Raw genomic sequence first — 15603 nt, forward strand, 5'->3', positions numbered from 1 at the left:
GAGTGCTACTACAGAACCTTTACAAATAGAATATAATCTATTAATCTTAAATCTATATTTGATTTAAAAAAAGAAATACTTTAAGGTGATGAAAGGGATAGAAGTGGGAACCAAGCCATCAGTGCAACAGGAATGTGTAGCAGTGCACTAGAGGAACGGGAGACTTAAAAAAAGAACAACTATGTGACAGTGAAACCAGGAGAGCGTAGCTGCAGAAAAAGAGCATGATTTGGGTATCAGAAGTGTCACTGTGACTGATAAGTTTAAAATAAAGGAAATGAACCAAGATTTGATGTGTAAATTGTATTTGCCTCAAAAAGCACCCTAATTTCATTGGTCCCAAGTCAATGTCAGTCTTGCAGGTGGCTACAGAGGCCTCAGAAGATTTATGCTGTAGTCTGGGAGACAGAAATGCTTGAAAGTCATCATGGCTGTTACTTTTGATCTGCTGGCTGGCTAGTGCTCATAACTTTTTCCTAAGTTCTCAGACTGAGATGATGCTTGGAGATGAACCAGAGAAAAGTGGATTCGGAGGGGAGATTTTTGAAATAGTCACCTGTTCTTCAGTTTTCTTTTGAGAGGCAGTTAAGAGAACGGGTTTGATATCCCACTGATGGGTTTTCATTCCAATATTTATTTAATTGCAGTTTCACTGTGTATCTATTTTTTTTATTTTGCTGTTTATGTTAGTGTAATGTGGAGTGTAATCTCAGTCATTTCTGTAAATTCCCGTTGCTGCTTTGTATAGAAAGACCTTAGTTTGCAGCCAGAAAGAGCATGACTGAGCTTCAGCTGTAGGTACTGCAGCCTGCAGAGACATTCCTGAAGAAGTTTTAATCTTACTAGTTCAGATACCAATTGCAGTGAAACTGTGGAAATGTATGTGAGGGAGAGCTATATAAACTCCCTTGAGATCCTGAGCAGCAGCCCTAGGATAAAGCCCCTATCATAATTTCTTAGGTATGGCCAGTACCTAACACAGGTCTGAGATTAATATTATTCACATATAGTGACATATTTCTCTTTTTGATGGCAGAGTAAACATATCTTAAAAGCCTTCCTTTCCTTTTCACCTGCCTAGAAAGTGTATAATTTTCATAATTTTGAAAATTCTGTCAATAACAGACTATGGAACTGAGTGAAAATTGGTTTAGGGGATTAGGGCGTTAGTCAAAGAGCAGTAACAAATCAAGCTAAATCGGGGAAGTCAGTTCCTTCCAGGCAAAAGAAATTGTGAAGCTGCTTTTGTTTGTAAAGAAATGTCATGCTCCTGATTAAAGTCTTCATAAAAGAACTCGTAGCTTTCCTGAATTATTATTGCTGTTTAAAACCCATAATCTTAAACGGACAAACGGGTACTAAAATATTAAATCCCCTGAAACATTCTCAAACCCGCATCAAATACGGTAGGAGCAGAGTAGCTGTGGCTTGCGATAAAATTAACTCTTTTAGGTAGCGAGCAAGGACAGCTGATGTCTTGCTGCTACAAATGATTCACTTTTCTTCCTGAGTTACACATTAATGTAATTTAAATGAAATGCATAATAAAGGCCTTTTGGGTGCTTCTTGAGATTCAGATTAATTTAGAAGATAGTGGGGGAACTATCCTTTTCTCCTGAAAGTCATCTGTATACATCTTAACTATAATAAGGTGAAAAAAACTATTTATTTTCTCCAATGCCTCTGACCCTTGTCATCAGCTAGAGTGTTGGTTGTATTGTAGTCATATTTAGCAGGTTTGTGTGCGGTTGTTTTTAAAAGGAAGATGGGTAATATGCACCAACTTTCTAAGATAAAACTACAGTGGTGTGTGTCCCTCTCCAAAGCTTAAAATCTGCCTGTGGTTTAGTTATTCTGTGGTTTAATAAAGCATGAATCAAGGTGTGTTCCAGTTCTGCCATTCTGCTGTTCGTAGCTTGGTTAAACGCGATGCGCAGCACTTCTGTTCCCGTTGCTACCGCTGTTTTGCTGAATGGTGAACATTTTGCTTCTTAGTGGAAAACGTGAATAACAAATACCAATAAGGGTTAGACTTGATGATCTTAAAGGTCTTTTTCAACCTAAATGATTCTATGAATCTATGAAAAACCAAATCAATACTTGTGTGATTTAATACAGTAAGACAAATTATCCGGGGTGGGTATGTCTGGTAAGAACAGGAGGAACATTAAGGGCAAGTGTGAGTTTAAGATAGTTCACTGATGATGTAAAATTCAGAAATATGTATGATTTCTGGATTTGGGTGTGTCATGAAATTGTTTCCTAGTAGCAAACTAGGAAAACAGTAGTGTTTAAATTTTTTAAACCTCGTCAGACATCCCACACCTCTTGCTTCTCTCTCAGTTTAGTTTTTTTATGAGATTCTGTCTCCATTAATCTAATTTTACCTGTTTATATTGTAAAATTGTATGCTATGTGGTCTCAACATGACCCTCAGCATCTGAGCCAGTAGGTAAATTACTGGGTGTCTAGGGTCATACAGCGGATACTTGTGGTTATTTGTTCTGGTTTTCTTTTCTCTTTTCTTTTATTGTTTTTGTTTTTAATGACTTTTCCATCCTGTCCTTCAAGATCAGCCTCAAAGACTTGGCAAAAGACTGAATTTAACTTGGCTAAGGTGGCGCAATCCTTCATGTCACACTTCGCGTGCTACAAATCCTAGACTTTTCTGGGCCAGTTACTTCTTTAGCCAGAGAACACTTCTGTCTGCTTTATCATAATATTTTCAGAAAGTTTTAAAACATCTCCAGGAAACGAATGTGAATCATGCCATCCAGCTTCTCTAGCGATGTATCTGCATACAATTTTCATGTCTTCTTTTGCACCTGTTTCACCGTATATCCTTACAAGGGAGTTACCTCTCCAGCAGACAGGGAATGCAGCCAAAGCAGCAATTGGCAGTCTCAGATAATTGCACTTCTGGTAATGAAACAAAGCCTTGTACAATGTTTTATTTTCAGAAAATGGTTATAACGTTTATGATCCATATTGGCATTTGTTTGAGGCAGATATTTATAAACCTTATAGGTAGCCTGCAAACTAAGACCTTTATGGAAGAATTTGCACTCACGTTATTTAGCATTGTTATTTAGTCTGATTCTTGAGCAAGGGTGGGACAGACGGGGAAAAAGAAGCCAGCTTTCTTGTAATAGTGCAACGAATTGGAAGTGTTCAAGTTAAAACTGAGGATTATGAAGAGGTCAGATATTGTGAAATAGCTAACTGATGAGATGGTGGAAGGACACAGAAAAATAAGATGATGTTATGGTTTTCAGTAAGACCCCGTTCTGGCAGCAACTAGGAACGTAGCTGAAGTTTTTGATTTTTTTGATAAGTGCAGTGGTTTTACATTTGATTTTTGTTTCTGGATGAATTGAATTTGCTGCTTTATTCAAAAGCATTCTGTCAAGGTTCTTCTTATAAATCAAAAGGCAGATAATCTGTTTCTAAATGTCACCTGTATTTGCCATCAACATTTTCAGAGACGTGTGGTCAGACTTTCTTGTTGTCACTTCTTTTCCATTGAATAACCCAAATTCTTCTGTATGGAATCCATAAAACAGCAGTTTCCTGCCTTTTGGGGTGAAAAAAATTGAGAAAGCAATAATGAGTCTGAGTATTTAGCATAGGGGCAAGAAACCAGATAATTTTTAACAGGTTTCCTTATGCAACAGTGTTGCAAATACTGGAATCTTCACATACATAAAAATCACATTAATATAGACTTAATTAAAATTAATACTACTACAGCCACCGCTTGAGTAAGTACAACGGATCTAATTTCTGTACAATAATTTCTGGTTCTGAAAACCAGTCACTACAAACCTAAAATAATCTATTGTAAATTAAGAATAATTAGAAATTAAATTAACTTTCAAAAAGAATTAAGCATTTAACTTCCATGCAGTAGTATATTCTTTAGTACAGCTTCTAGTTTAGTTTCACATGACTTGTCTCAAAAATTAAATTTCAACATCCTTTTCATGTTCATTTTGCATATTATGTGTTTGTCTGACACACAGACCACTAAAAGATTTTTTTTGAAAAACAATATGATAAAATCCTTTTCTCTTAAGGTGAAAGACCAGCTCTGCACTAGATCTATTCTTAAACAAGCAAGTATGTGAGAATGTGAGAATCCCTGTCAAGATTCAAGATGCTCTATTTCCTATAGATTATTTTTATGGTTTAATTTATTAGTATTATGTTTCTTGAAAATCTCCGTGTATCTCTTTTCTTCCAGTTCCAAGCAGGTTCTTGGTTTGCACAGACACTGGAATTCCTTGTGTGTCTGATACTATTCAGGGAAAAGATCTGAACTCTAGTTTGAGGAGACAAATAGGCATAAACAGGAAACTGGTACAGTGTGGGTTCCTTTTTTTTTCGAAAGATGCTGAAAATCGTTGAAACTTTAGGTGATCCTAAGTTCCATGCTAAGTGAGACTTCCCATCTCTTAGTTTGAAAACCTTCTGAGTTTTGCCGTGCTGCAAACATAATTAAAGCTTGATCAAACTAATTGATCTCTCCTTTGCCTGCTGGTCTTTGAACCTCATTTGTCTTGTCCAAACAAGAGAAACAACTCCTAGTTAAACTTTTATCCATTAATTGCGCTCCTTGCCATGTTTTGATTAAGTGTAGTGCAGAACAACACTGCTATTTTGATAGTAGTCAGTGACCTTCAAATAAATCCTTGAATAAAGCGTGTATTCATTTTATTAATTGGTCCAAATGGCAAGTTTTCTGCCCTTCGTGTGGGGCTGTCTATAGTGGGTTTAACTTATTCTTAAATGCTTATGCCTTTCTCTGAATTGTATGAAGATTTCATTATTTCTGCATCAATACATTTCTCATATTGCTCATTCATTTCAATTTAATAAATAAGTCTGGAACTTGATATTATTTACCTCTGTTCTTTAATGAGTCAAAATGAAATTAGCTAACAAGGATATGTATTGAGCATTTAAATTAATTCTATGCTTCCTCCATAATTCTCTACTAAAACCCTCAACAGGAGAGAACACTTAATCCTAACAAAGCTTTTATTAATTCTTAAGAATTAAGACAATCCCTTCCTTTGAAGGAAGCAGTTCGATAAGATTTGACATTGAACGTTCTGTGGCCTGAAATATCAGTTCAATGAATGAATAGAAAAAATGAAAAGCTGTATTTACTGAACTAAAAAGTAACAGGTTGTACATCATTATCAGCTGATATAGACAGGCTTAACAGTTAAGCTGTGTACAATTAATTTGTTTCTGTAATACCACCGGACTGGAGATCACTATATTCAGGGATATTTGAAGCATATTGTCAGATGTATCACATGTTTTAAAAATAGATTCATATTAAGGAACATAAGAAAATTTGAGGCTATTTTATGCGAGTCCTGTTCCAAGTTGTATTCACTTATTTCAGTGTCACACTGAATCCGTACATTGTAATTCTTTACCCTATCTTGTGTTTCATGAAGATAGTATTTAGTAGCATGACACGTCTTTAAAGACACATAATGAAAGGGCTGAAGAGGTTGGGGCAAATATCTGATGCTTTAGTAGAACAAGCAGGTTTTAATAAATTTTCCCTGATTATCTAAATTTTTGAGGCATCTGGGAATAAAATCTGAAACATGCCTCTACAGAATTTATACTTGAGAACAATCTTGGGATTTGCTTCCTAATCATTAAATATGATTTATTGGTGTTAATTGGAATGTACAGCTGTACAGATGAGCTAGTTTCTAACAGAAGAGAGAGTCCATAGGAAAAACTAGAAAAATTGTGAGCTAACTTTACAGAAGTTTGGTCTGGAGTTCTAGGGAGGTGGAAACTTGATAGAAGCTGTATATAAAGTCATCATCAAACTTACATACTTATTACAATTTATAAATGAAGTTACCATGGCAATAATGGACAGTAATCCAAACATTTGTCTTTCTGTGTGTGCTTCTTATTAGAACTATAATGCAAGTGGGACCCCCATAAAAGCCCTGTAACTTAACAGCAGGTATCAAAAGTCCAGTCACAGTGCTTGTGTGTCAGTCACGCATCCGAATCAAAAAGGCAGGTTTCCAGAGAGATAGTTGTGCTTAAAAGCAGTTGTGCTGAAGCTGGGAATACCATACTATTTTGTATGACACACAAACATACTCTTGGACATCCAAGTAGAGAGAAGAAAAGTTGGTGATAGGCCCTTGAAACTTTTGTAAAACTTACAGTGCCACTACATATATAGGAAGAAAGAAACTGTCTGGTACCATCAATTTCAGCTGTGGAACAGACTATATTCATTAAGTAGCTAGACCCTGCAGTGGGGATGCCCACCCAACTTAGTTCAGCGTTTGTAATTATTGGGTCGTGCTACATTTGTGATACATGGGGCATCAAGGGTCCATCACTTGTATCCTAATAATTATACCCACCATAACATTTTTCCTCTTTCTTTAGACATTTGCTAATTTACTTGGGATCTTGTGACTAGAGATGTTGTCAAGAGAAGTCCCAATCCTTACACACTTGATTTGTCGGAGTTATTTTCAAAGAACTGCTGAACCAAATGGAAATTGTAATTAAGCCATAGACTTTGGGGGAGGCTAATAAAGTTCATAAGAGTGTTTCAGATTAGGCACACCTGGTTGATTATAAGTTAAACCCATGATTAAGTGCTTCCATTGTAAGTAACAATATTTTTTTCCAACCGAAAGGAAGTGGTTCCTGGAGCTCAGACCCTGCAATCACTGGTTTGGCTTTACTGCCTCGGGTGGTGTAACAGAGGCCAGTGAGATCCCCCCTCGTAGCAGTATCAATACACATTCCTACATATTTGCAGGTTCTGGCAACTATGAGTACTGGGTTTATTTTTTCATTACTTAATTGAGGTTGATTGATCTAATAGTTATAAAGTGAGCTACATTTTAAACAGCTTTCAGGTCTTACCAGATAGACACCAGGACAAGAGTGTTCTGAAATTTGTAACGGGTTGGAAATACGCAGCCCTCCTTTGACTGGACCTTAAGGTAACAGCTGGTTTTCCAAATCCTGTTAAAAGAGCCGACCGCTTGTACTCAGCACATTTGAAATGTTTCTCTGAGGCTTCCTATTGCACCAGCAACGTCATTAGTACTGCAGCTCTTCTACTGCAAAGCCTTTTTACTCATTGACCCTGAAGTGTGTAAAACGAAGTAAAACCCCAAAATATCCAAATAATCGATACCTAAACCTCAACCTTTCCTTATAAGCCTTAGCAAGTTCTGCACACTCCAATAACTTCCATCTCTGGGAAATGAAAAATTGGTGCATTGCAGGAGAATATAGCCTGTGTTTTTCTCTGAGAGCCTCAGTTTTAGCCATTACTGACAACTTACTCAATATAGGATTTTAATGTCTCCTTTGATGCTAGACTTTGTATGAGAAAATATAAACTTTCCCACACAACCAGAGTCAAACTCAGTATTCCTTCAGTTTATAACTCCTTTGGTTTTTTTTCAGCTGAGTACCACTGGAATTTTTTTCTTTGCCACATTTTTTTTTATAATCTTTCATGCCCTTATTCTCCTCTTGTTTTTTAACTATGCACAGTTCAGCTAGCTACACAAGTAAACTGGAATATAAAAACTAGAAATAAAAATGAACTCCGGTATTCTGCTTATCATTCACTGTCTGATTAGCTTCCTTTCCCTACTTCAGAAGTGAGTGATATGAATAGTGACTGCTGAGGGTTAGAAGACTCCTTTCCTACAAAAATGACAGAAATAGCAACAATGACAGAAATAGCAGAATAGATTGTTGCAGAAGGTAACGCTATCGTTTGACACTCAGGAAATTTCAAATTTTAAGCTTGCTATATTTGTGATAGTCTGCTAGTATAAATAATATAAATGACAGCTTTCAATCTCTGCCTTGTCTTTGTGTTTGTGTGTCTGACTTTATCTTTCCAAGTGGAAGCCAAGATCTGTCCTGTTTGTATCCATGTCCGTGATTTAAATCTATAGTGTTTAAATTTTGAAAGCCTGGAGATCTTGAAATTTAGTCTTTTGCAATTAAACTTACCAAGTTAGCCCGTGCTTGCAAAGTGAATAAAAAGATCTCTTTCATTGTGTATTGACACTGGAATGCAATAAATTGTGTGAGGGATGTGAATTGATCTACCTAAATATTTACCGCTTTAATGCACCCTGAATTTATGGGTGTGCATATTGAAATGAGGTAATTATTTTAAATAGCACCTATGCGTTTTTAGCTAAAGAGGCTGTGAAATTACATTTCCTCTAAATTATCACTAGGTTGGTTTGTATGGGTTGAGTACACCCCGCAGGCTGCCGGAGACCAGAGGCAGCAGAGGAAGCAAATACCAGTCTTGTCTTTCCGTCCCGCTGTTGCAGGGAGGGGAGGGCAGGGTGATGAACGTCACACGGCTGTGAATACTTGATTGGATTATTTGAATTTCAGTCCCTGCAGCTCGTGAAGATCATAGGCTGTACCACAGAAATGTAGACTGAGAGGGACCTCTGGAGGTCCTCTAGCCCAATCTGCTGCCCAAAGCAGTGCTAACTTTTAAATTGAATAAGGTTGTCCAGGCCCTTGGTTAAACAAGCTTTGACAATCACTGACGATGGAGATTCCAGAGCTTCTCCTAAGCAACTTCTTCCTCTTATTATGAAGAATATTTCTTTATAGCTAACTGGAATTTCCTTTACTGCAGTTTCTGACTATTGCCTCCTGTCCTTTCATGGTGCATCTCTGGAACAGGTCCAGCTCTGCAAGCCCCCTTCCGGCAGCAGAAGGCAGGAGTTAGAGCTCCCCTTTTGCAGACAGAAGAAAGAAGTCTGTTCCTCCGCTGGACTTTTCTGTTTTGAATATATTTCTCGTGTTGTTTATGGGGCCCAAAACTAGTCTTGGTATTCCAGATGTATCCTCGTGATGCCGAGGAGGAAGAAATAACCACTTCCTTTGCCTGCTGGCTATGCTGTTGCTAATGCAGCTGGGTATGTGTTTGTCTGCATTGCTGCAAGGACGTACTGCTGACTCACGTTCAGCTTCTCCCTCAGATCATTTTCTACAGAGCGATACAGACAGACAGTTCCCAGCCTATTGCGATGCATGAGCTTATTCCCTCCCACATACATGGGTGTATTTGTCTCAGATACAAGAAAAGTTCTGGTTATTCTGGCTTAAGTAGATTCACAGTTAAATCGACGTATTCTTTAAGAAAGAAAAAAAAAAAAATCACAACTTAAACTGACAACATTATAAACATTAATTTGCTTTCTGTCGAGGATTTCACACTTATTAGAATTACAAGTACATCACAGCAAAGAGATTCTTACACAAAAAGGTGTTGATAGCAATTGATTTTGGCTCTGCGGCCGGGCAATAAAAAAGGCCCTTGGAGTATGCCACTTTGTACAGCAAACAGATTATAAATACTAGGTATTCTGCACTATTGTATTGTATGGAAATGCACGATGGCTAAATCTTCCCATTTGATGTAAACAACGAATTCTTCCAAAGAGTCGCTACAGGTGTCAAAAAATTAATTCAGTTAGCACTATTACAAGGGCTTAATTAATTAATTCACTGTTGCCACAATTATCGGGGAAAGATTATGAATTTCAAGTGGATTTTTTTTAACTAAACATACTCTCAGGTGGTTGCAGTTTTCAAATACTGGCTGTAGCCAGGTCCAAGCATATACATGCTTGGACCTGGAGTTCTTGATCCTCCTCTTCTTGCAGAGAAGGCTTCCTCCCACTGTTTCTTGGCAGAATCCTATTTATTATGCAGCCTCCTAGACAGCATCAATAGAAAGTTGTGCTGCTTGGAATTCATACTAATGTGATTATCCAAAAATTGAAGTAGGGATTAAAAAATTTTCTATACATGGGGTTTTATGTTATTTATCTTCATCCGTTTATCTCAGCAGTGAATTTATTGTGACTGGACTGACACGTCCTTTGCTGTAAATTAATACAATGACATTTGTACTTTGAGATAAGGGCATGCTAACAGATGGATGAAAAGAAACTAAGTTTCCTTTGAATATGTGACAGTTTTTCAGCCAGCTATTTAAAAACAGATGAGGGGCAAATTCTACCCTCGTTACGATCTTGCTGTATGACCATTTCAACAAGGTCACAAGCCTTTGCTCTGTGTGCGTGGAGGGGGAACTGTTTTCATACAGAATATTAGTCTTGAAAGAAATAAGCATTCTATTTACACATATAGAAGAGGTTTCAAGTCTTCCAGGAAATCTGTTTGAAAACTATTTACAGTATTAGTATGCAAATTATATATTACATACTAAATGGGAATCTTGCAGCAGAGCACTCTGACAGGCATCTCACTATTTGAACTATGGTAGTCCAGTTAAAAAAGCAACACAAAAAGAAAACACAGCTGGATGTAATTGTATCCACACACATACTTATTACGTTAATGGGGGCATACGAATAAAATGAAATGTTGTCCAGCAAAGGTTTTCTCAGAAAGACTCTGAGTTATTTTAGCAAAATGTTTAAATAACGCAAGCTTTTGTGATTGTTTTAATTGAAAAGATGTTTGATATTTATTCCCCAAAACTGACAGATGAAGTGAGACAACACCAGAGAAACAATAAATCCCATCTCACATCAAGTATCATTTTAATAAATATTCTTCAGTTGAGAAGAAAACATGAATTGTGGGCCCGACTACATTAGGTACTTTCAGTGATATAATTTAAATCAAATTATGAGAAGGGTATTGTATAGCGGTAGTGATATATGTCTTAAACTCCTATTATTGCCCCAGGTTGTCAGAGTAGTGATAGAGCCGTTGGCTGCCTTCCCTTTTGCACTGCTGCTTCCCTGCCTCTGCCTTCCTGCTGCTGCTCTCCTGTGGGCTCCCCTGAGGTCACACCTCGGTCCACTTGCTGCCCTCACAGCCTCTCCCGAGCGCCCCTGCTGAACTGTGCCACGGCAGCTTTACTGCAGCCTGAGAGGTTTTAAACAGCCAGGTGCCAGTAAGAATCCACTAGATGCTGTAGAAGGTCGGAATTGGGTTGGGTCTCTTTCCAACCAGCAAAAGCTTCACCCTTGTTTCATTCCTAAAAATCTCCCAGAATTTCTTGCTGTGTTCCTCGCATCAATCTGCACAGCATTGGCATGTGAGTTACCTGGGTGAGGTGATAGGACTGTTCATACCAGTTTACTGCTGGTGGACTTGAAAAAGGCTTCGGATGAGGTTTATGCTCCTTTTTTTGTCCTTTTTTTTTTTTTTTTCTTCCCCTCTCCGTTTTTAGGAAATGCTTTTAACAAACCATAACTGAAAACTAAACAAATAACAGTTTGTGCCTTATGTAAGTGTGCTGCATTCAAGGGCTGTAGATACTGTTAAAAGCTTGTCTTCTTTACTGCCAGTTGCTGCCGTAATCCTAAAGTAGACACATTGTTTTCTTTTTTAACTTTATATATCTCAGTATACTGCCCTGTGAAATTGCTTTCTGCCTTTAAATTGACCATCATGCAGGATTTTGTATTTTTCAATCTGTCATTGAGAGCTGCAAGTTATTCTGGGTTTAAAAAGCTACCATTTTTGTTCACAAGCACAAAGTGTACCTTCCCAAATCTAGCTCAACAGTCTTGAGAATAGTATCCAAGTGCCTGGTTTTATTCTTAGTGATGAGGAACTGTTTATACTGCAAATGCAATATGATCAAACAAACATTATTGTATTACTTCAAAATAAAAACTTACTTATTGATTTAAAAATCATACTGGATAAAAAAAATCAGTGTGTTATTTAAAATATTTTCCAGAGACAAAGTACCATTGGCCTGTTTAATGAAATGTATTTGTTTCTTGGCTCTGCCTGTATGAGAAATGTTTAAAATTTTTGTCTGTGAAGATTTACATCCATGTCAATCATTTTACATTATGATTAGAAAACAAAGCTTGTATCATTAGTGTGATAGTAAGTCCAGCTTGGTTGTCTGACAAGTAAATTCTACGTCTAGCTACTCCCAGTAAAAAAACCCAACCTACTTTCACTAACAATCTGCACCCACTAGAGAGCAGATTTTGTACTTCCCGCTCTCAGTGGCAAATGTAATCCCTCTAAAATCAATAGGTAAAACCCACTTGAGAGCATAACATTTACTATTAGTTGTTTCCAGTAATGAGTAAAGAATAGATTTCTGCAGAGTTCATACCTAGAGGGACGTGTCAAAGGAAGATGAATTAGGAGAAAATAGCTTCCTTTGGGAAGCTACAGAGTTGTGAGAATGAATCTTTGAAGGCCAAATCAGATGTGTTGAGAGTCATTCTGTTTAGACTGCCAGTCTTCTGGTTAAGCCTTCCCTTCCTTTCCCTTCCTTTCCCTTCCTTTCCCTTCCTTTCCCTTCCTTTCCCTTCCTTTCCCTTCCCTTCCCTTCCCTTCCCTTCCCTTCCCTTCCCTTCCCTTCCCTTCCCTTCCCTTCCCTTCCCTTCCCTTCCCTTCCCTTCCCTTCCCTTCCCTTCCCTTCCCTTCCCTTCCCTTCCCTTCCCTTCCCTTCCCTTCCCTTCCCTTCCCTTCCCTTCCCTTCCCTTCCCTTCCCTTCCCTTCCCTTCCCTTCCCTTCCCTTCCCTTCCCTTCCCTTCCCTTCCCTTCCCTTCCCTTCCCTTCCCTTCCCTTCCCTTCCCTTCCCTTCCCGTCCCGTCCCGTCCCGTCCCGTCCCGTCCCGTCCCGTCCCGTCCCGTCCCGTCCCGTCCCATTTTGGCACATTTTTTTCATCTTTTTTAAGAAAAGATCATCTTTTAAAAAGTGACCCAAAACCAGATGCTACTAAAGGGAGCCTGGGGTTCACAGGTGAAGTGGCTATTGCACAATTCTATTTATTTTGTCTCATTAGGTCAACCATGCTTCTTAGAGGGATAGCTAGAATGCACATTGTATGGCCTCCTTGGCAAAACCAAAGCAGAAACATGTGATTTGTTTCTGTTGTCTTGAGAATTTATTTTTTTTCACATTCATGATGTCACGAGCTCTAAGCATGTGGTCTTCAGTGTCTCACTCCAAAATTCCCAAATACTGCCAATAGCAATTTAATTTGAATTAATACCTCTCTGTGCTGCAAGTGTGTGTTATAATATGCGTTCGGGTATTTTCTGCTCCTCTGTACATTGCTTTCAGTACTTTCGGCATAAAGATATACAGTAAAACTTGTCCTAAAAACCCTCATAGGGTCCAGTAAACAAGGCCAAATAGCAAAAGATTCTCTCTTACAATAAGCCAGATAAAATGGTACTTGAGATGCTTCCTTAGACTCTATGTTATTTAGGTTTTAGGGACTATTGCAGAAGGACATCAAGTTACGCTCTGCCTCTGGCTATTTGTTTTCTTAGCCTTGCAAACCGAGGAGGAGTATCTCAATGAAAAGAGTATGGAGATCCTTTGCAGATTTTATCCTTGTGCTTTCCTTTCTTTTTCTTTTAATAGCCTGGATGTGTGAACACTACTGAAGTGGATATAAAAAAATCTTCAAGAATGAGAAATCCACATAAAACAAGAAAGGTAAGTACTGTTATTATATTAAAAGCAGGAGGTGGAGGTAATTTATAGCATGGTGTTCCACAGTTTCTTAAAACAATTTTTTCTTACAGCTGCAAAGAACAAATACATGAATGTATGTTATTATTTCGTAAACTCTTAAATGAACTAATATTAACAAATTTGCTAATACTAAGTAAATACTATCACGTAAGAAAGGTTTTGGAGAAATACACAGAGAATATGAAAATAAAGTTCGATTTTGTGTGCTTTATTCATGTAGTAGATTGAATAAAGCATGTTAAAATGTTTCTGTCAGTAATTAAGGAAAAAAACCAATTAAAAATGCAGTGTAAACGATAACAGCAGTTCTTCTTGTGCTGGTCTTAATGAAAAGGGTGTCTCTAGTTTACAATTAAGCCCCAAATGGATGACCAGAAATTGTGAAGGAAATTAGCTTCATCTAAATTAGGATCCAGACATGAACAGTGTAAGTTCTCAGGGGACGTGTAGATGGATTAGAACACTTTCTTTCAAATCCTTTGTATCGTAATAATGTAGATTGACTCCAATTGTAAAGTACTCCCTTCAAGGTATGTTTTCGTGTCAACCCTTGGAAAAATACGTTTTAAAAAGGAAAGTGGATTTAGAGAAAGTTTTAGTTTAGCTTATTGATGGTAGTGAAAGATCCAGATTATTGTAATTTATGAAGCAGTAATTGCAAATTTGGGAGTCATCCAAACAATGAATTGTGATAGTCTACATTTCAGGATACTGTTTCTTCTTTTCTTACTGGTCATCTCCACTTACTGTAATCGCTGCTTCTCAGCGTCATCCCCCATGTTTACTATGCTGTTAATATAGAGAGATAATAGAAGTAGAACCTGTGTTCTATGGCGTTATGAAATTGTGGGAGTTTGGGAGTCATTTTACACCATGGTACAGAGGCACAGTTTTATCTGAGTGCATGGCTTATTTGCAGTTTCTTCAGCAAAAGATGATCTTGGCTAACTTCTTGAGCATACTGTACTAAAACATCACAGTTACTATGGGTATGTGTAGAAAGCATTGTCTGAAAGCAACTGTCATTGTTCCGTGTTTTTTGCATAGTCTGTCTATGGCTTACAAAACGATATTCGAAGTCACAGCCCTACCCACACACCAGTACCAGAGACTAAGCCACCTACAGAAGATGAACTACACCAAGAGGTTTGAAAAATAACTACAAACATGTACTTTTATATGAACATTTTAGGGAAGTAGGCATTAAACCAAAAATTATTGTAACTGGAAAGTTGTTCAGAACAGATCTAGCAAACCTTGGTAAACCTTATCCTTGTTTCACGAATATATTCTTCTATTAAAACTCATGAGACAAAACCTGACATTTTTTGTATCTTGCATTAAACAGTTAAAAGCAGCTAGCAGCAGGCCAGTTAGTGGGTTCTTTGCATAGCTAAGACCATTAACCCCCTTAGCAGTAGACAGCTTGCTCTTCCTTTCAACACTGATTTGAGGTTTGGGAGTATACATACCTCTCCATGTATGCACATCTGCGTTCACACATTTATCTACTGTTCATGCTTCATTAATCTTTCCTGAGGCGTTAGAACTGGGAGAAGTTAAATTTCTGAAGAATTAGTAGTTCCCTTAAAAAAATCTAAAAAAAGGCTAATTGGATTTCCCTTGATGAACCTTTAGGTAAAATATTACATTGGGTCCTTTTTTTGTCTCTGTGTGATCTTTTCTCTTTGAGGGAAAATTCCGTTTATTTTAGAACTATGCCAGTGAAATGTTGTTTTAACTCAGGTACATTTCTCTTCTATGCCCCAGGATAAATTAAGGTTAAATTACAGCCCCTAATAAAAAAGTTATGGAAATAGAGTCAAGCAATGAATTGCTAATAACACTCTTTGCCTTCCTTTCTTGCAGATTAAGCACTGGCAAATGCAATTAGACAGACATAGATTAAAAATGTCAAAAGTCGCAGAGAGGTAAGTATATTGTCACATCTTCTGGTTTTTCAATTAGACTGATAACTATTGGGAAAATGTCAGTATGAAACAGCTTCAAAGAAAGAGCGGCAAAGGAGCTCAGGTGTCA

At 37.6% G+C, this 15603-nt stretch overlaps 1 protein-coding gene across 13 annotated transcripts in view; it reads left to right on the forward strand.

Moving 5' to 3' along the window:
* The window catches only part of RGS7 (regulator of G protein signaling 7), a gene marked incomplete at both ends in the record, with an annotated part of 263661 nt that overhangs the window by 206489 nt on the left and 41569 nt on the right, over positions 1–15603 (forward strand). For 12 of the 13 annotated variants that reach the window (XM_082481529.1, XM_082481530.1, XM_082481532.1 and 9 more), the window contains 3 exons: positions 13450–13524; positions 14611–14709; positions 15433–15494. In XM_082481529.1, the coding sequence (XP_082337655.1) occupies positions 13450–13524; positions 14611–14709; positions 15433–15494 (236 nt within the window). The remainder of the gene's footprint in view (positions 1–13449; positions 13525–14610; positions 14710–15432; positions 15495–15603) is intronic. The other variant, XM_082481535.1, reaches the window with a different exon arrangement.

This window comes from Vanellus vanellus (genome assembly GCF_965231255.1).
Source record: "Vanellus vanellus genome assembly, chromosome: 3".
NCBI classification, from domain to species: Eukaryota; Metazoa; Chordata; class Aves; order Charadriiformes; family Charadriidae; genus Vanellus; species Vanellus vanellus.